Source organism: Chlorocebus sabaeus, chromosome 22 (genome assembly GCF_047675955.1).
Source record: "Chlorocebus sabaeus isolate Y175 chromosome 22, mChlSab1.0.hap1, whole genome shotgun sequence".
NCBI lineage: Eukaryota > Metazoa > Chordata > Mammalia > Primates > Cercopithecidae > Chlorocebus > Chlorocebus sabaeus.
In genome coordinates, this window is record NC_132925.1 from 93,119,280 (window position 1) to 93,138,706 (window position 19,427).

General features: G+C 48.4%; 1 protein-coding gene across 1 annotated transcript; it reads left to right on the top strand.

Moving 5' to 3' along the window:
* Window positions 1-11,161: 11,161 nt before the first annotated feature.
* Window positions 11,162-19,335, top strand: PRSS50 (serine protease 50). Its single transcript, XM_007983990.3, has 6 exons — window positions 11,162-12,517; window positions 12,599-12,820; window positions 14,581-14,743; window positions 15,814-16,097; window positions 17,260-17,426; window positions 17,847-19,335. Exons 1-6 carry the CDS (start codon window positions 12,415-12,417, stop codon window positions 18,081-18,083), a joined length of 1,176 nt encoding a protein of 391 aa, XP_007982181.3. The 5' UTR covers window positions 11,162-12,414; the 3' UTR covers window positions 18,084-19,335.
* The last annotated feature ends 92 nt before the right edge of the window (window positions 19,336-19,427 follow it).

Consider the following 19,427-nt stretch of genomic DNA (forward strand, 5'->3'; position numbering starts at 1 on the left):
ACCTAGGAATTTCTACACTAAGTTGTTTGGTTTATATTCCTAACACTTCTTTCTATACATATAAAATTCTACATTAGCTTTTTTGTTTTTGGTTTTGATTTTTTTTTCTTTTTTTTTGAGACTGAGTTTTGCCTTTGTTGCCCAGGATGGAGTGCAATGGCACGATCTTGGCTCACTGCACTTCCGCCTCCCGGGTTCAAGTGATTCTCCTGCCTCAGCCTCCCAAGTAGCTGGGATTACAGGCATGTGCCACCAAGCCCAGCTAATTTGTATTTTTAGTAGAGACAGGGTTTCACCATGTTGGTCAGGCTGGTCTCAAACTCCTGACCTCAGGTGATCCACCCACCTCGGCCTCCAAAAGTGCTGGGATTACAGGTGTGAGCCACCGCAGCCGGCCTCTGGTTTTGATTTTTAATAAAGGACTGTTATATAATTTTATTCTCCAACTTTTAAATTTTTACTTAAAAGATATCTTGGACTCCTTTCTATGTCTATACATATAAATGTGTTCCATCTTCCTTAACCGATGAATAATAATTTTCTCATATGGCTATGCCACAATCTACTTAACCATTCTTCTATTGACAGATATTTGAGCTCATTTCAATATTTTTTTTACTATGCCAGAATAAAAAAATTGAATACCTTTTCACATTTGTTCAAACATTTATCTACAATAAATTTTTAGAAGTGTAATTACAAAATCAGTTGTATATATATTTAAAATTTCAATAGATATTTGCAAATTAGCCTCCCAAAGATTTAATCCATTTATATTAACACCAACAGTAGATAAATGACTTTTCCTGCATCATCACCAGAACTAGGTATTATTTTTATTTTAACTTTTGTCCTTTTGGTAGACTAAAACTTATATCATGTTTTTGTTTTAATTTTATGACATTAAGAAATTCTGTAAATTGCTTGTGTAATAGGGTAAGTAGGAAGTTTCAATAAAGATATCAAAATACAGTATCAGAATTCAAAGAGAGTTGTGTGACTGATATTCGGCTACAGCTACATGTCTGTATCAGAGGGTCCAGAGGGTAGGGTTGGAGGTGATTTTGCGAGGAGAATTTCTCTGGAGAGAACTGCATCTATGAGCTCACCTTTCTCCCTTTAAGGGGATAGGGATGAGCAGGCTGGGGGTGCCTGTTCCACACTGCAAGTCTACTGGGAGTGGTACCTGCAGGATCACTCAGAAAGCCTGATGTGTACCCCTCAAGGGAAGGGGACAGTCAGCTCTAAATCCGTCCAGGCTCAGGGAGCTTACAGTGGCCTGGAGGGGAGAGTTGGGGGGAGGTTAAGATAGTTCTTTCCCCCTCACTCTGCTGCTGTTACCCTGGCAGGTTAGGAAGATCAGGTTAGTAAGATGAGGGTACGAGGAGTGGAAGCTAGAGGGAGGGAAGCCTCCTACTTGCCAAAGCCCTGATGCCAATGGGGAGAAGTTTTACTTTAAATCAAGTCTAACGTTGTGATTATTACATGGAAATGGATATTCTGATTTCTGAAGTGAGACGTTCATATGACACTTGGTATAATCATGGCAATTGCGATTATGTGAACCACAGTAGGCAAAATGTTCAGGTTCTGCCCAAGGTTTTACCCGGGGTCAAGGAAAAAACTTACCTTCTAAATCAATTTTAAAAGAACAAAGGAAGTCCAAATAAAATGCTTGCTTCTTTTAGTGTACCATTTACACTTTTCCATGTCCTTTGCCCGTGTTCGTCTATTAAACTACTTTTGTTTTTGTTGATTTATAAAAACTCTGGATATTCTGTTCTGTAGTAACTAGTGGTAAAGGAGAATTATGTCTTTTTCAGCTTAACTTCTAATGGCTCACAAGCATTTATATATACATGTATATGTATATATACATTTGGAGACATAAAACATATGGTAAAACATCAAAATTAGTGAATCTGGGTAAAATATTATACTTGCAACTTTTCTGAAAGTCTTAAATTATTTCAGAATACAAATTTACCCCAAAACTTTGGGTACTGGAAGTTGTAACCTATTGTAAAATGCTTTACAATATTTTACCCTATTTGTACCTCATTTACCCTTTTTTCTCGTGTAGGTTTTTTTTTTTTCCCATAAGGTTATGTAAAATTTTTATGTGTTTATATCTATCCTTATTTTCCTCCATGATTTTAGGGTTTTTTGTTTTTTTTTTTCCTATCCTGGCCGGGTGCAGTGGCTCAGGCCTGTAATCCCAGCACTTTGGGAGGCCGAGGTGGGCGGATCACGAGGTCGGGAGACCGAGACCATCCTGGCTAACACGGTGAAACCCCGTCTCTACTAAAAACACCAAAAAAAAAAAAAATTAACCTGGCGTGTTGGCTGACGCCTGTAGTCGCAGCTACTCAGGAGGCTGAGGCAGGAGAATGGCGTGAACCCGGGAGGCGGAGCTTGCAGTGAGCCGAGATTGCGCCACTGCACTCCAGCCTGGGCGACAGAGCAAGACTCAAACAACAACAACAACAACAACAACAACAACAACAACGAAATACCTTTCCTATCCTAAGATTATAAAATTATTTACTCATCATTTTCTATTTCTTTTCTTTAAATACTTTGGTTTTTTTTTCACCTGGATGATTGAGAGAGGAAATTCAGTATTATTTTTCTCTAAATGGGTAGCCTGTTATATAAAAATATTTTGTTGAATACTTGTTTTTTTTTTTTTTTTTTTTTTTTTTTTTTTTTTTTTTTTTTTGCTATGAATCAGAAATGCTCCCTTTATCATATTCTAAATTCCCACCCTATTTTGGTGTCTTCCTACGATTTACATCTCTATGCTACCACCACTCTGAAAATTATTGTAGCTTTAGAATTCTTTTTTATGTGGTAATGCAAGTTCTCTTTCATTCTCCATCTTTTAAAGAATTTACCTGCTGTTCTCCCACGTTCCTTTCCACAGTTTTAGAATAAAGTTGTCAAAAAGAAAATCACATGGGGGTTTTGGTGGAAATTAATAGATCCTTTTAGGGAAATAAAGACTTTTTATTTTGCGCTATTTCTTTATGTCTGTAGAGCATTGTAGCTTTCACCATGTAGTTACTGCATGCTGCTTCCTAAGTCTATTCCTAAATATTATATATTATGTCCTTATTGTGAGTGGTGTATATGTATATATTTAATGAATTAATTATTTTCAGACAGAATCTCGCTCTGTGGCCCCAGGGCTACAGTGCATTGGCACGATCTCAGCTCACTGCAACCTCCGACTCCTGGATTCAAGCGACTCTCCTGTCTCAGTCTCCCGAGTACCTGGGATTACAGATGTGTGCCGCCATGCCCAGCTAATTTTTGGTATTTTTAATAGAGATAGAGTTCCACCATGTTGGTCAGGCTGGTCTCGAACTCCTGACCTCAGGTAATCCGCCCTCCTCAGCCTCCCAAAGTGTTGGGATTACAGGCATGAGCCACTGTGCCCAGCCTGGTATATTTTCTTTTGTTGTATTTTCTGTTTTTTATTTTAGATTTTTGTGTATTTACTTTGTAATAAGCAACCTTCCTGGACCTAGCTGATTCTCTTCAATTGAGTGGGCCACAGACATACCACCTGCCAATGTGTATGTGCATGGCATGAGGAATCTGTTCAGCGAACTGACTGCAAATTGAGTTAGAGCATACAGTCAGAAAACACATTTATAAAGCTGAGTGTTCTTTCCTAAAATAAAATCCTATAAGTCGTCCTCATTTCTTTTTCTTGTGTAATTGCAAATGTTCAGAACCACATTCCAGAAAAATTATTATTTCCCACGAGACAGTGTGTCATTTAGTTTTAGATGTATCTCTTGTAAACAACACAAAGCTGGCTGCTATTATTTTTCAACACATCTGAAAGATTGTTCTTTAATCTATTTACCAAGAAGATTGGGGATTTTTTTTTTTGTTCCCTCACCTTACATTTTGGTTTTTTTTTTCTTCACTCTACTTTTATCCTCCAGCGGTTTGGAAGTTACGTATGTACATTTCCTTCTGCTATTGGTCACCTCGTATTTTCCACATATATATTTAAAATTGAATTATCACGTAGTTAATCAGTGTCTACAGCCTCCTTAGCAGGGGGCCAGAGACTTCCTGCATTTTCACTTTCTTCATTTCCATCCTCCAGACTCTTCCTCGTGTTGAAGGCATCTGGGAGTTCATCTTGCTTGACTCTTTTATTATATCTAAGAATTTTTAGTGGACTCTTGGGCTTTCTAGGCCTACGCTCATATGACTTGTAATTAGTAATGATTTCACCTCTTTCTCTTTTATTTGTGTTTTACTTTTTTCATTGTTTTGAGTCCCCCTCTCTCCCCAAAACAACCTAGAGTCATAGCTGTGTTTTCTCTTGCTGCCCACATTCATGGAAGTGCTTCTTACACTTTACCCTGAAGCATGCCATGGTGCCAATTTGGCCTGTCATCTGTTGAGGGGAGAGTCATTCCTTTCTGTTTGGCCACGGCATTTGATTTCAGGAAAGAACGTTCTCCTTTATACATGTGTTTTCTGACTCTGCTCTCAGGATGCCCAGTCCGTTCCCTGAACAGATTCCTCACGTCCATGCGCCCTGCTTTCCAAGATCATTCCTCCCTGCTTATGGCGTACTTTTGTTTCATTCATCTGTTGGATTCAGCTTCCTAATATCTTTTTGTGGAGCATGCTTTCATTTATTTATTCATTCAACAGACACCGTATGCTGGGCTCTGGGCCAGACATGGATAACACTGAGCTTCAGAAAGGTCTGGGCCCTGGGGAACAAATAGTACCACGTGGTACAGTCCACACAGCACAATGCACATAACCTTTTCACTTTTTCCTCCAGGGACGCTGGGCTCCACTTTAAGGTATGTAGAGAAAGGCACCCCTTTGTCAAGTGATAGTATCAGGACGATGCTTCACTTGAAAAATATTCGTTCATGTTCTGGAACATTTGAAATAACACAAATTATCTCGTCCTTGAACGCTGGATAGCAGTTGCCTATGAAACCACATAGGCCTGTTTTCCTTTGAGTGGTTGCTCTTGGGGAATATTTTAAGTTGTTTTGCCCATAGTTATTGGACTTGTCGGGCTTTCTGTCACTCTTTAAATTTGTTTAAATGATTTCTGTTTCATAGAAAAAGGTCGTTTCATCCAGAGTGTAAATCCATAAAGAGGAAATTGTCAACAGTCTTGAGATTCTGAGAAAGTATATTTTCCCTGGATGTGTTCTAGTTTCTTTTCTACTCAAACCATGAAGTGTTTCCATTTTTCCTTCTCTTTCTGTTTTTCTTGGTAAGAGTCACAAAGTGCTTATCTGTTTTGTTGTTCTTGTTGTTGTTTTGTTTGAAACAGGGTCTCACTCTGTTGCCCAGGCTAGAGTGCAGTGCTGTGATCATAGCTCACTGTTACCTTGAACTCACGGCCTCAAACGATCCTTCTGCCTCAGCCTCCTGAGAAGCTGGGACTACAGGCATGTGCCACTATGCCCAGCTAGTTTTTAAAATTTTTTGTAGAAACAGGATTTCACTGTTTTGCCCAGGCTGGTCTGGAGCTCCTGAGCTCAAGTAATCCTCCTGCCTAAGTCTCCCAAAGTGCTGGGATTACAGACGTGAGCCACTGTGCCCAGCCTTGTTGTTTTTTAAGAATAAGCTATTGATTTTTATTTCTCAAGTCTATGATTTTTCTGCTTTGTAACACATGAGCTGTCTTCTTTTTGTCTTTATTAATTGCTTTTCAAGTGTCTTGAGCTGAATGTGTAGTGATAATTGATGATAATAACAAATAATTTATTTTTATTCTCTCTTGTTTGATATTAAAAGTACTTTAGACCATGACAATCTGTGTGCAGGTTAGGCCCACATCCTGTGCAATACGTGACGTTCTCATTACTCTACATTCTAATTGTAGATTTTGTTTTACTTTAACGTTTTGAAAGTTACTTTTTCTGTTGATGGAGTGACTCACATTTTGTTTCTGAACTCTGGTTTTATTTCACTGAGGTGAGAGAATGCTTACCTACAGTGGATCTCTCTCTCTCTTCTTCTCTCATGTTCTTGCTTTCTGTGGGCCCCTACAGTCCCATCAGTCCTATCTCAGGCAAGGGTCCTCACGCTATCATTGCTGGTGTGATTATCACTGGCTTCATTTTCTCCTTCATCTTCCATTTGCCCTTCTCCACAAAAGAACATCAATTCCAATCTGTCTAATATGTGTAATTAGGCCAGGCACGGTGGCTCACACCTGTGATCCCAGCACTTTGGGAGGCCAAGGTGGGTGGATCACCTGAGGTCAGGAGTTCGAGACCAGCTTGGCCAACATGGCAAAACCCCATCTCTACTAAAAATACAAAAATTAGCTGGGCGTGGTGGCAGGTGGCTGTAATCCCAGTTACTCGGGAGGCTGAGACAGGAGAATCGCTTGAACCCAGGAGGTGGAGGTTGCAGTGAGCCAAGATCATGCCACTGCACTCCAGCCTGTGTGACAGAGCAAGACTCCATCTCAAATAATCATAATCATAATCATAATAAAGTGTAATTAAAGATATCTGTGTCTTTGAAGAATGCATAGTGTTACTGTGTGTGTTTTAGTTGGTATAAATTATATTGTGCTGCATATCTCCTGTAATTGTTTACTAAGTCGTCTGAATTTGTTAAGGTATTCACATTAAATGCTTTTATTCTTTCAAATAATTGCCCCCACATATCCTATGTCCTTCCTTCCCCAAATGTCATTTTGGGCAGAGCTCATAATTTTTAGTCACTTTCAGTTATGAAATGCCTTGTCCCATTAAAAGTTTCTATTTAAATTTAAACCTCACTTCAGGAGCCCCCCATCCCCCAATCTCTGGTGCTCCTGAGGATGGGGTTCCCTGCCCTGCCAGGAGATCAGGAAGCTGGCCTGGCCTAATCTCCATGGTGAGGCCATGGAAGCCTCACATCTCCCCTCAACTCACTCTGCTTGTTATTTTCAAGAGCTCCTTAGATATGTTCAATATTGACCTCTGGTTGGTTTTGGACAGAGCCCTATCTTAATTCATCAGTCTTCAGTGAGATTTGGTATCCTTTACTGAACAGATAAACTTAGTTTTGGTGTAATCAAGCCTAACACATTTCTTCAGGTTTGTGAGTTTTGTTTTTTGTTTTTTGTTTTTTTTGAGACAGAGTCTTGCTCTGTTACCCAGGCTAGAGTGCAGTGGCGTGATATGGTTCACTGTAGCCTCAACCTGGGCTCAAGCGATCCTCCCACCTCAGCCTGTTGAGTACCTAGTTTTTAAATTTTTTGTAGTCATGGGGTGTCACTATGTTGCCTAGCCTGATCTTGAACTCCTGGGCTCAAGCAATCCTCCCACCCCAGCCTCCCAAAGCGGTGGGATTACCCGTGTGAGCCACTGCACCCAGCGGTTTGTGGGTTTTGAATCTTATTTTTAAAAATATGCTTCATCCCAAGTCATAAAAACATGGTCCTATATGCATTTTGGTTTCGGTTTTATTTTTTATTTTAGAGACAGGGTCTAGCTCTGTTGTCCAGGTTGGAGGGCAGTGGCATGATCATGGCTCACTACAGCCTGGAAATCCTGGGCTCAAGCGATCCTCCCACCTTAGCCTCCAGAGTAGCAGGGAGTAAGGTATGTGCCACCATGCCTGGCTAATTTTATTTTTGTGAAGACAGAGACTCACTATGTTGACCAGGCTGGTCTTGAACTCCTGGGCTCGAGTGATCCTCCTACCTTGGCCTCCCAGAGTGTTGGGATTACAGGTATGAGCCACTGTGCTGGTCCTATATGTTTTAATTAGCTTTATCATTTTTACTTTTCACATTCAGAGTTTTAATTCCTCTGAAGTTTTGTTACGGTAGGATACAACTTCCTTTCTCCTTCTGGTGAGCCAATGTTGCCACCATCTACTGCAGAGCCCTCATTTCCCGCAGACGTGATGCTTTGTATAAAGTGTGTCAAGTGTCCTCCTGGGTAGGCATCAGGTTACAGGCTCTCCACAGCCCCCACTGGGCTATCTTTTTGTTTTCATGCCAGTACCCCACTATTTTTATAACTGTAGCTTTCTCATCTTTAATTATATTTCTATAATTATAGCTTTAAAATATGTGTAACTATCTGGTAGGTCAAATCTGCCCCCAACCTGACTCTCCAATTTTCTCTCCTTTCTCAAAACCATCCTAGAATTTAAGGACTATTATCCTTCAATATCAATTTTAGAATCAGATTGTTAAGTTCCTGAGAAAACCCTGCTGGCTTTTTAATTGGAATTGCTTTGAGAGATTAATGTAAGGAGAATTGACATTGTTATGATTTTTAATTGCTTTTACTCTGTATTGAATAGACAAAAGGATATTTATAAAACATATATGGAGAATAAAGACTAACATTAGCAACATCCATGTACCCACCAGCAAACCTAAGAAAGAGTGCCCTCACAGGCATGTTAAACCGTCCCCATGGTCATTCCTGTATCTCAAGCCTCAAAGGCTCTGCCTGCTCCCAGTTATTTTGCTGGCTGACATTTGCTCATGGTGCCTCAACTTCCTTGTGTGGTGTGCAATGTTTTGAGTAGCGAGGACATGCTCCTTAGATTGTTAATTGTAGGACTACTCTAAGATGTGACTTGAAAGATAGGTTCCTCCAGACAGAATCTACATTTGCTTCAGCCAGGTGCCTGCAGGTATGACCAACCCAGCATCACTTTATTTATTTACTTATTTTTAACTTTTAAGTTCAGGGGTACAAGTGCAGGTTTGTTACACAGGTAAACTTGTGTCATAGGGTTTGTGTGCAGATTATTTCATCACCCAAGTTTTGAGTCTAGTACCTATTAGCTGTTTTTCTTGATCCTCTCCCTCCTCCTACCCTCCCCCGTCAAGTAGGCTCCAGTATCTGTTCCCTTCTTTGTGTTTATGAGTTCTCATCATTTAGCTCTGCTTATAAGTGAGAACATGCGGTGTTTGGTTTTCTGTTCCTGCGTTAGGTTGCCGAGGATAATGGCCTCCAGCTCCAACCACGTCCCTGCAAAGGACGTGATTGTGTTCTTTTTTTATGGCTGCATAGTATTCCATGGTATATATGTACCACATGTTCTTTATCCAGTCTATCATTGATGGGTATTTAGGGTAATTCCATGTCTTTGCTATTGTGAATATCCTAGCACCACTTTAAACCACATCCATCCTTGGCTCAGACTTTTTGAACCACCCAGTGTGAAGTCATGTTGTGAGTTCATACGAGAGTGTTCCCAGTTCACCCTCACTCTGAGGGTGTGGTCATTTTTTGAAGGTATAACTTTTCGTAGGGTGTCTACTCTGAGGCTCCTCCCCTTAGTTAGGCCCTGGGTTTTTGTCCTTTGTCTCCTGAACCCATGAACAAGGCTATGAAAACTGAAGCTCAGTTTTGCTGGGTTTGACAAAGGGCCGTGGGACAAAAGCTGTCTTCTGGGCTCTACTGACATCTCTATATTCTAACCTTCATTTCGATTTTGGACTCTGAAGAGTCTTTATTTTCTTGCTAGCTTACCCATGCATTTAAAATCATAATTTAAAAAATACCTCACATTTGTAGGTATCTTTAGCAATAAAGTTGGTTAGGGTATCTTGTCTTCCATACTACAGGAAGCCAAATGCTTAGAATTGACATTTTCACATTGTTTTAAGTTGTCTCAGCTTTGAACAACAGTATATCTGTACACTGATGTAGGTTTTTTTATGTTCTTAGGCCCAGTTTGTTACTTTTTCCCTTAAGTGCCTTTTGCATTCTTCATTAGATTATGTCCTGTAAATATTGGTGTTCATTACATTTTAAAAATAAATACCATTGAGTGGTTTTTCTGATTTATAAAATTTTCCGACATTACAGAATAGTGTAAAGAAAGTTTTAAAAAATCATAAGAAACCCACTATCAGCAGAAATAACAGCTATGACCTTTTGATATATGTCATTGTAAACAGTATTCTTATCTGTAAACCCATGTTTGCACAAAAAGAGGAGAATGGGTTTGCATTTCAAACAGCTCACTCCGCAAGCAGGATTTCAGGAAAGAAAAAGACCAAAGGCAACGCCTTGGAGGCGCACCAGGATTTAAGGGGAAGGCAGAGGAGGGGATGAGGAGTTAGGGTCAGAGTTAGCAGGAAAATGAAGACAGAGGCTGGTGTGGTCTGGTGCAGAGCTTATGTGTCACAGAGCTCTTCCTGAAGGGCGGGCTCAGGTCAGGGATGCCCTCCTGCTGCCATCCTTATGCCCTTCCTCCTTTTCTCTACAGGTTGACTCTGGCAGCTCCCTTGTCTGCCAAATGAACAAGACCTGGATTCAGATAGGAGTGGTGAGCTGGAGCTTTAGCTGTGGCCGGCGCCACTTCCCAGGTGTCTACACCAGCACTGCCCACTTCACCCAATGGATCAGTACTGAGGTCGCTGACATGAGGTTCATCAGTAGGGCTGGCCCTGCCTTCCTGTGCCCAGTTTTCCTCACTGGCTACATTCTGCTGGGCTCCTTGGGCTCCCTGTGGCTCCTGTGAGCAGTGTTTCAAGGACAGTCCCTCCTGGAGGCTGCTTCTCCCTCCCCTCTGTTCTACTCTCAGAAGTGGAAATGAGAGGTTGCATAGGATGGCAGGGCAGAGTGAGGGGGAGGGTCTAAGAGCCACTGTTACTTTCTGTTGTTCAATGAAGATGCTTTTGAACTTTGAGCCACTCAAGTGATCATCTTTCTTTCTGACTTCAGTCAGAGCCCTTCACAACCTTCCTAGCCCCCAAGCAGTCCTGGCTGTTCTCTCAAGCTCAGCCTTCTCTGATAGCTTTATGCCATGTCTGTCTTGTGCTTGTTGTGTGACCCTGGGAGACTGTTCCCCTCCCTCTTCTTCCAAATGTGGGACTGCAGCCCCTTCTTAGTCATCCCAGCACTCCAGCAATCCCCAGGTCCCCATGACCCTCCCCTGGGTATGTGACAGACACTTTCCCTCAGGCCTTCCTGCGAGGCCTGGCCTCTTCCCAAGTAACTCACCATGGTCAGATCACAGACCCAGACCCAGAATCATGGACCATGTTCTAGAACCCACTAGCCTCTCCTAACCCCACATATCCTTCTATGGGTCTGCAGAGCCTTCTATGGGTCTGACAGAGGTAGGTGATATGGGGACAGGGCAGAGTGCCTGCCTGGGTGATGAATGTGTGAGGTGCTGCGCCTTGAGCTCCCGAGCTGCCTTGATGACTTCCATTAGACTCTGTGGTACGAGCAAGGCTGGCTGGAGGTGGCCAGGCTGAGGACAGAGCCCTGCCCCTGTGTGAGGAATGGGGGGCTGTTCAGACCTGGTGGTCCTCAGGTGCAGAGCAACCACTCACCCCTATCTCTCAGGGCACCTGAAGGGTGTGATTTACTGTCTTTTCAGATATTGAAGCATGGAGTGTCCAGCTCAAGGGTGTATCCCAAGACCACAAGCCCTGACACATGTTAGAATATCCTGGCCTGATTTAACTTTCACCTTATCTTAGAAAAAATTATTTTCTTGTAGAGATGGGGGTGCTATATTGCCCAGGCTGGACTCGAACTCCTGGGCTCAAGTAATCCTCCTGCCTCAGCTTCCTGAGTAGCTGAGAATAGCTGGGACGGGGGTATGCTACAATGCTGGAACACCTTATCTTCTATAAGGCTAGAATTTTCCAACAGCTTTGAGTCCCCCACGTGACTTTTTAAATGTATTACCCTCCTGCGTCACTGAACCATCAATGTGTTCCCCAAATTGTAACGTGCAAAGTGACCTCCTCATCCCACAGTGGTGCAATGGTAAGCACTAGTGTTCCTCTGTGGAGGGTCCCTTCGCCTACACTCTTTCCTAAGCAGATGGATCTGTGGGGCAAGGGCGTCTGCTGAATGGTGTGGGGGTGGGGTGTAGTTACTTGGGATGAAGCAGTCTTTCAAAATCGTTATTTAAAACACATCTATCTGCTTGATTTCAGTTCCTTGGGCAAAGCCCCACTGGAGGGGCTGGAGGGAAAGTAGGGTCACTTGGAGATCCTGCATGCCAGCCCCTGAGGTTTGGTCTTCATCTCACTGCGGGAGGGGTAACGCCATGAGCCAGTCCAGGGCAATGGGCTGCAGGGGTGAAGAGGTCTGAGAATCCGCGGAGATTAAGTTGAGGGACTCCAGGAGACTGCTTGGATCCCCGGAGCGAGGAGAGGGAGGGGCCAAGGAGGGAGGTCAGCTGGGGCATACCCAGCCAGGGAGGCATAAGGGAAGGCTGTCACTAGGGGCGCCCTTGCGGGTCAGACACCAGGAGCGCCGTGGCGGGTGGCCCCTGGGGGGCGCCACGCAGGTGGGGCCCTAGGAGCATCCCCACCCAGCTCACCAGAGGCCGCGGCATGCGGTCAACAGGGGGCGCCGTCGTGGGGGCGGCACTGGGAGTGCCTTCCGGAGAGACGCAGTCGGCTGCTACCCTGGGATGGGTCCCCGGTTCCAGAGCCCGGCCTGCGGGCAGCGCCCCCGGAGGTCTGCCCCCTCCCGCGCTGGTTCCCTCCTGCTGCTGCTGCTGCTGAAGCCTGCGGGTGAGTCCCTCCTGATGCCTACCCCACCCGCCCAACACGGCCCTCGCCTTCCACCTCTAATCCTCTCGGCGTCCTCCGCAGGTTGCTGGGGCGCAGGGGAAGCCCCGGGGGCGCTGTCCACTGCCGATCCCGCCAACCAGAGCACCCGCTGTGCCCCCAAGGCCACCTGCCCTTCCGGCTGGCCTCGCCTTCCCCAGCAGGCCACGACCACCCAGACACTGCCCTCGACCACCCAGACACTGCCCTCGACCACCATAGCGACCCAATCCCCAGTTTCTGAAGGCAAAGTCGACCCATACCACTGTGAGTACCGTAGACTCCGTGGGGCAAGGACGGTGACAGAGGAGTCTTAAGGACCTTGACTGGGGCTAGGGGAGCAGAAAGGACCGGGGACGGGGTTGGGGGGCGGGGAGCAGGATAGAGGAGCGCCTCCTTCTACAGGTGTTCGCTGAGCACTAAACACCTGTGGGCCAGGCCTAGTCCTGTCTGGAGGCCCAGAGCTCTGGGTGTCTTGTCCTCACGGGCCTCCCCTCCTGCTGAGATAGAGGGCTGGAAAGTCAGAGGGGCCTGGGGCCGGCTGTGTGTTCCCGCCCCCTCTGAGCTGGCTGTGGGGCAGGTGGCTTCTCACCCTGCTCCAGGCCCTGACCCATCATGCCTCTGACCCAGGCTCCCAGCCAGGGACTTCCAGGATCTCCAGCACAGCTTTCAGGGCCAGGCTGTGTGAGCCTTCTTGTGGTGTCTCCAAGGCGCACACGTAAGATGTTCTCTTGCCCAGTGGCTTTCAGAGACCCACATAAGAAAGGCTTATTATTTTGGGACTCAGCACATAGCATTTAACTGCCACAGAAGTCGCCCAAACAGGACTTACGGTACCCTGTGCTGTGCATGCCGACATTTTCTTGCCTATGTTATCCTTTAAAAAGGCTGGTCACGGCCCACTTACATTTACAATCCACAAATCCATTTGGAAAACACTAGGAGTGGGACTCCTGGGATGTTGGATATGTGCATCTTCAATCTAGAAAAACTGTTTTCCAAAGCAGCTGCAACAATGAGCGCTCCCGCCGCCGTGGGTAGGCGTTCTGGGTGATAATCCTCACTGACACTCGCTGTCACCGATGTTGCGTTTTTGCCAGGCAGGTGGTACAGAGCAGAATCTCATTGTGATTGAAATCTGCATTTCCAGACTGGAGGTATTGGGCCATGCCTGTAATCCCAGTGCTTTTGGAGGCTGAGGCAGTAAGATCACTTGAGGTCAGGAGTTTGAGACCAGCCTGGGCAACACAGTGGGACTCTATCTCTCCAAAAAATTAAAAAATAAAAAAATTAGCTGGGTGTGGTGGTGTGTGCCTGTAGTCCCAGCTATTCAGGAGGCTGAGGTAGGAAGATCATTTGAGCCTAGGAGTTTGAGGTTACAGCGAACAATGATCATACCGCTGCACTCCAGCCTGGGTGACAGAGCAAGACCTCATCAGAGGAGGAGGAAGAGGAAAGAAGAGAGAAGAAGAGGAAAGAAGAAGAAGAAGAAGAAGAAGTCTGCATTTCCTTGCAGACTAAGGGCGGAGCAGCTTCTGTGGTCATTGGCTGCTGGGATTTCCTCCTTGGGCTATGCCCATTTTTCTGTTGGGGCATCCACTTTCCTCTCACTGAACCACAGAAAGGGGTTCCCAGAGGAGGGAGAGAGCTCTGCTTTGGCTAAAGTAAGGGACATGGTGAGGGTGGAACCAGGTGGAAATAGGAACAGGTTAGTGAAAGATCTGATTAGAGCTGAGAGTGTGTTGGGGACAGCAGAAGGGCCAGTGGTACACTAGGCTGGTCAGCTGGGGATGCTCTAGGGCCCAGGCTGCGGGAATAGGGAGAGAGATATTTGGGCAGTGCTTGGGCCCTTCTGAGGCATGAGACCCTAGTCCACATGTGGACAGCATCATTCTATGGTGACAGGTGAAAAGGGAGCACCCCTGGATGGGTGCAGGCCAGTGGTTAGAGAGGCAGGAAGTCAGGCTGGGGAAGGGGTGGGACAGGGAAAGATCCATCCCTCATCAAGCTCTCACTTTCATCCTCAGCCTGTGGCTTTTCCTACGAGCAGGACCTCACCCTCAGGGACCCAGAAGCCATGGCTCGACGGTGGCCCTGGATGGTCAGCGTGCAGGCCAATGGCACACACATCTGTGCGGGCACCATCATTGCCTCCCATTGGGTGGTGACTGTGGCCCACTGCCTGACCCGGTGAGTCGAGGTCGAATTGGGGTGGGTGGAGAGGCATTTGGAGCTGCTGCAGGCCCAGTCACCTCCTCCCTGCCAGCTGTTCCGGTGGCAGTGGCAGCAGTGGCAGCTCTGCACTCCGCAGAGCCCCACAGTCCCAGCCCCTGCCTTACCTGGGCTCCAAACAGGTGGAGGCTGAGTCCTGAAAATTCCTTCAGGGCTCCAGTCTTTTGAGTGTCCCACCCTTTGCTCGCCTCGCCTGGCCTCTCAGTCCCGTGCAGTCATTCCGCAGATGGGAAATGGAAGCTCAGAAGCCATTTGTCTAGCTTCATGCCTCCTCTCCATGGGAAGAAGCTCCTAGTTATTTCATTTCACCCTCTTTGCACCCACATCCTCTTTCTTCCCTTCAATCAACCGTCTCTGACACTTCTTTGAGCAAGGCGCTGACCTGGGCACTGGGGGCAGAGGAGGGATAGATCATTCCTCCCAGCTTGGTGGGGGAGACAGAAAGGAAGACAGATACTCACAAGGGTGCCTGGTTGGTGTGGGGACAAAAGAGGGCGTGTTCTCATGTTTTGGGGCCAGGAGTGCTGGCTGTGAGAACTGACCAGTGAAGTGTGTTCCAGGCCTAAGGGCCAACATACAGACTCCAGGGGTACCCCAAGGGTGCACAGCTAGAGAGCCAGGCCATGGTGCATTCCATGGAGCTGGAAAGAGTGGAATTGCCCCCTCCAAGGCACAGCATGGGGTGAAAGAGTCCATGCTATAGACTGAGAGTAGAGTTTGGAACCAGAGAAAACTGGGTCCACATCCCTTCCACTGCCTCCTAGCTATGCAGTCCTGAGTGCTTCACTGGGCTTCTCTGAGCCTCAGTTTCCCCCTCCATAAAGTGAAGGGTCGTGAGGACTGGCTCACACAGTGAGTGTGCAGGGCCCTGTTCACGTCTGTGGTGAGGAGTAGGCTCAGGGGGCTTGAAGTGGGTGGGTGGCCCTGCCTGGATCTTCTCGGGGGGCAGCAGAGTGGGGGAAGGCCTGGGCCGGAGGCTGGGGCAGGGGGCCTGGAGCTGATCGTGGCCTCCCTTCACGGCTCCCCAGGCGTGATGTTATCTACTCAGTGAGGGTGGGGAGTCCATGGATTGACCAGATGACGCAGACCGCCTCCGACGTCCTGGTGCTCCAGGTCATCGTGCACAGCAAGTACCGGGCCCAGAGGTTCTGGTCCTGGGTGGGCCAGGCCAATGACATCGGCCTCCTCAAGCTCAAGCAGGCACTCAAGTACAGCAAGTACGTGCGGCCCATCTGCCTGCCTGGCACGGACTATGTGGTGAAGGACCATTCCCTCTGCACTGTGACGGGCTGGGGACTTTCCAAGGCTGACGGTGAGTCAAAGCCGCCCCAGACCAGGGCAGGTGCTGTGAAAAAGGACGTGGTTGCAGGCCAGGGTGCCACCACAGAAGGAAGTTTCTGAGGTGCCTTCCCCAGGGAGCCCGCCACTCCCGGGACCTACCTGCCAGGCTCTCATCTCTGAGGTCTCCCTTCCCTTGAGAATCTCACAGGGAACGCCTCACTGCTGCTCTAGCCTCAGGGGACCGTGATTGCCTTTGAATCCTGAGCCAGGCCAGGGCATGTAAACAGAACTTCCTCGAAGGCAGAGAGGCACAAAGTAATACCTCACAGTCCACACCCGCTGCCCAGGCATTGGCAGCTTGCAGCAGAGTACCTGAGGTGGGGGGAGCAGTCTTCCGTGCTGTAAAATGCTGCCCAGAAGGCTCACATGGCCGGCTCGGGGCGGTCTGCACCTGGAGCTCATGGTTTCCGCTCCCCTCAGTGGGCCTCAACTCCTTGTCGTCCCAATTCAGGAGCAAGGCCCAGAGAGCAGGTGTGTCCTCTCAGGGACATCCAGGGGACCCTAGAACTGTCCACTTCCTTCAGGTGGTCCCCAACCCATAAGAGAGATGTCCTTCCCTGTGGCCTCAAGGAACCAACTTACTCTCAAAACAGCCCATGGGGGCTTCAGCCCATGTGGGAGGACCTGGGGGTGACTTTGTCATCCTGCTGTGGCCTGTCTCCTGTCTCCCAGGAGCTTAAGCCAGGGACAGGGACACGCTAGTCAGAGAGGCAGGAGGAAGCAGTGCCTGAGCTCCATGGAGGGGTCTGGGATGGCTCAGCAGGGAAGAGGCCTGTGGAGGAAGGGATGCTTGAAGAGAAGGAAGGTTTGGTCCCTGAGAGACTAGGCAGGCCCTCAGGACGGAAGGAGGGGCAAAAACCAAGCGGCCGAGTGTGGTGGAGGGAGTGTGAAGGCCCCCAGTGGCCTGGGCTCTGCAGGAAGCCAGAGCAGGCCCAGCAAGGCTGAGCTGGAGGCAGCCTGCTCCAGGGACTCTGTGTTGAGGGCCCTAGATGGGTACGGGCTAGAACGAGGGTGGGGGTGCATGGCTAAAGCAGAAAAGGTGGGACTGGGGAAAAGTGGAGAGAGGACGAGGCGAGGCTGGCGGCAGCGGGCAGCAGTGAGTGGCCGCGCCTAAACGGGGCCCTGTCCCACAGGTATGTGGCCTCAGTTCCGGACAATTCAGGAGAAGGAAGTCATCATCCTGAACAACAAGGATTGTGACAACTTCTACCACAACTTCACCAAAATCCCCAATCTGGTTCGGATCATCAAGTCCCAGATGATATGTGCGGAGGACACCCGCAGGGAGCAGTTCTGCTATGTGAGCGGCCTCTCCTCACTCACTCGCCTTCAGGGGCACCTGGGGGAGAGGCATCTGGGGAGGGAGAGGGGAGGGATGGAGGATGGGTAAGGGAAGGGAAAGGGGTGGGCAGAACTCAGGGGTGTGGGGATGGAGGATGTGGGGAGAGACTGGGAGGAAACAGATGGGGGCTGGGAACAGGGATGGCGGTTGGAGGTGAGAGGAGTAGGGGGTCCATGGGGAGCTGGAAGGTGGGTGTTAAGAGGTGGGGGATGAAACCCTTTGAGGAAGGTCTCCTGGGTCTGGAGCACTTCTCACCTATGTTGGCACTGGGGGACTGTGGAGGTGTGGTGTGAGGACATCCTGCCTGTCCTGGAGCTGGGTCATGTCTCTTGCCTCACCTGGCCTCCCTGACCCTTACTCCCCCAACCCTTCCCGCAGGAGCTAACTGGAGAGCCCTTGGTCTGCTCCATGGAGGGCACGTGGTACCTGGTGGGATTGGTGAGCTGGGGCGCAGGCTGCCAGAAGAGCGAGGCCCCGCCCATCTACCTACACATCGCCTCCTACCAAAACTGGATCTGGGACTGCCTCAGCGGGGAGGCCCTGGCCCTGCCAGCCCCATCCAGGGCCCTGCTCCTGGCACTCCCACTGCCCCTCAGCCTCCTTGCTGCCCTCTGACTCCGTGTGCCCTCCCTCACTTGTGGGCCCCCCTTGCCTCCGTGCCCAGGTTGCTGCGGGTGCAGCTGTCACAGCCCTGAGAGTCAGGGTGGAGATCAGGTACTCAATTAAACATCACTCTTTTCCATGCCTCCTTATTCCTCGGCCTCGGAGGCCCCGCCTTTTCCTGGGCCTGCTGTCGTGGGAGTCCACAGGTGAACCAGATGAGGATGAGGTGGGGAGTTCCAGGCAGTTCACACTGAAAATTGCAGAGCCTCCAGGATCTGCCCCCATTCAAAGGTTTGGGGTGGCTCCCACAGAAGGTGGAGGGGGTGTGAAGGGGTGATATTAGGGTCAGATGATCGAGGGCCCTGGAACATACCGCCCAGGCTGAAGCTGGGGCTGCCAGGACCCAGCTGGGGTGCAGCTGTCTGGGCTGGAAAGTGGGTGCTCTTTCTGGGATAACTGTAGGAGTCAGGCTTTCCTTAACTTTGGCTGATTTCTGACAAGAGGCTAGAATATAGCCTTTCATTGCCCCAAAGAGCCATAGTGAACTTTGACCCTTTATCCCTGTCCCCTGTCTGGAGACAGTGCAGTCAGACGTTATTCCAGCCCTCAGCAGCCAGGCCTGCCCATAAAAGGCTCGTGGTGGCTCCATGTCAGGGGGAGGGCAGGCGGAGCCCAGGCCTGGACTTCCCCAGTCTTCAGCAACTGCTGCTTTGTGTGACCCTGAGTGGCCCCTACCCCTCTGGACTTCTGCTGCCTGGCCACACAGGAAAATTCTGCATAAATAGAATGGCCTTTGTCACCCCTATGTATGAGAAGCCCATGGGTTGGACTCCAAGGGCAGAGGTCAATCAACTGCCTCCATCTGGTGTCAGAGTCCTCAGCTTCCATGGCGGGGGCCTTTTGCCATCACTCTGCCCCTCACTGCTCCTAAGACCCCATGTTATATATATGCCTTCCTCATCAGCCTGGATCACTCTCCTCCCTGTACAATGATAATCCAGGTCCAGGTCAGGAGCCAGGTTTGACTCTTCTGTGTCCCCAGCACTGGGCACAGACCATCACAGGTCTATTGAAAGTCATGAACGCAGCCTTGTGAACTCAGCACCCAGAGAGCTGGCAGTGTCCCTCCCGAGTCCTGTGCCTGCCTCCGGGGTGGGCCCAGGTGACTGCAGCTGCCCCTCAGCCTCTTGGCTCCCATTTCTCCCTCTATCTCATCCTAATTCAGGCTGGGAGAAGAGTCAGGGAGGGGACTTTAGCCTGGTCTGAGCCATCTGTCACTGACTGCTCATCACCCTCCACATAAATGCCCCAGGAATAGCGCATCCTGAGGGGTCATCTCAGGAGGCCGTTTTCTAG

Bases quoted from the DNA above. Each gene is read 5' to 3' on its own strand.
- PRSS50 (XM_007983990.3), top strand. From the start codon at position 12,415: ATGGGTCCCCGGTTCCAGAGCCCGGCCTGCGGGCAGCGCCCCCGGAGG. The intron at 12,518-12,598 runs GTGAGTCCCTCC...CGTCCTCCGCAG, and splicing joins GCTGCTGCTGAAGCCTGCGG to GTTGCTGGGGCGCAGGGGAA. The intron at 17,427-17,846 runs GTGAGCGGCCTC...CCCTTCCCGCAG, and splicing joins GCAGGGAGCAGTTCTGCTAT to GAGCTAACTGGAGAGCCCTT.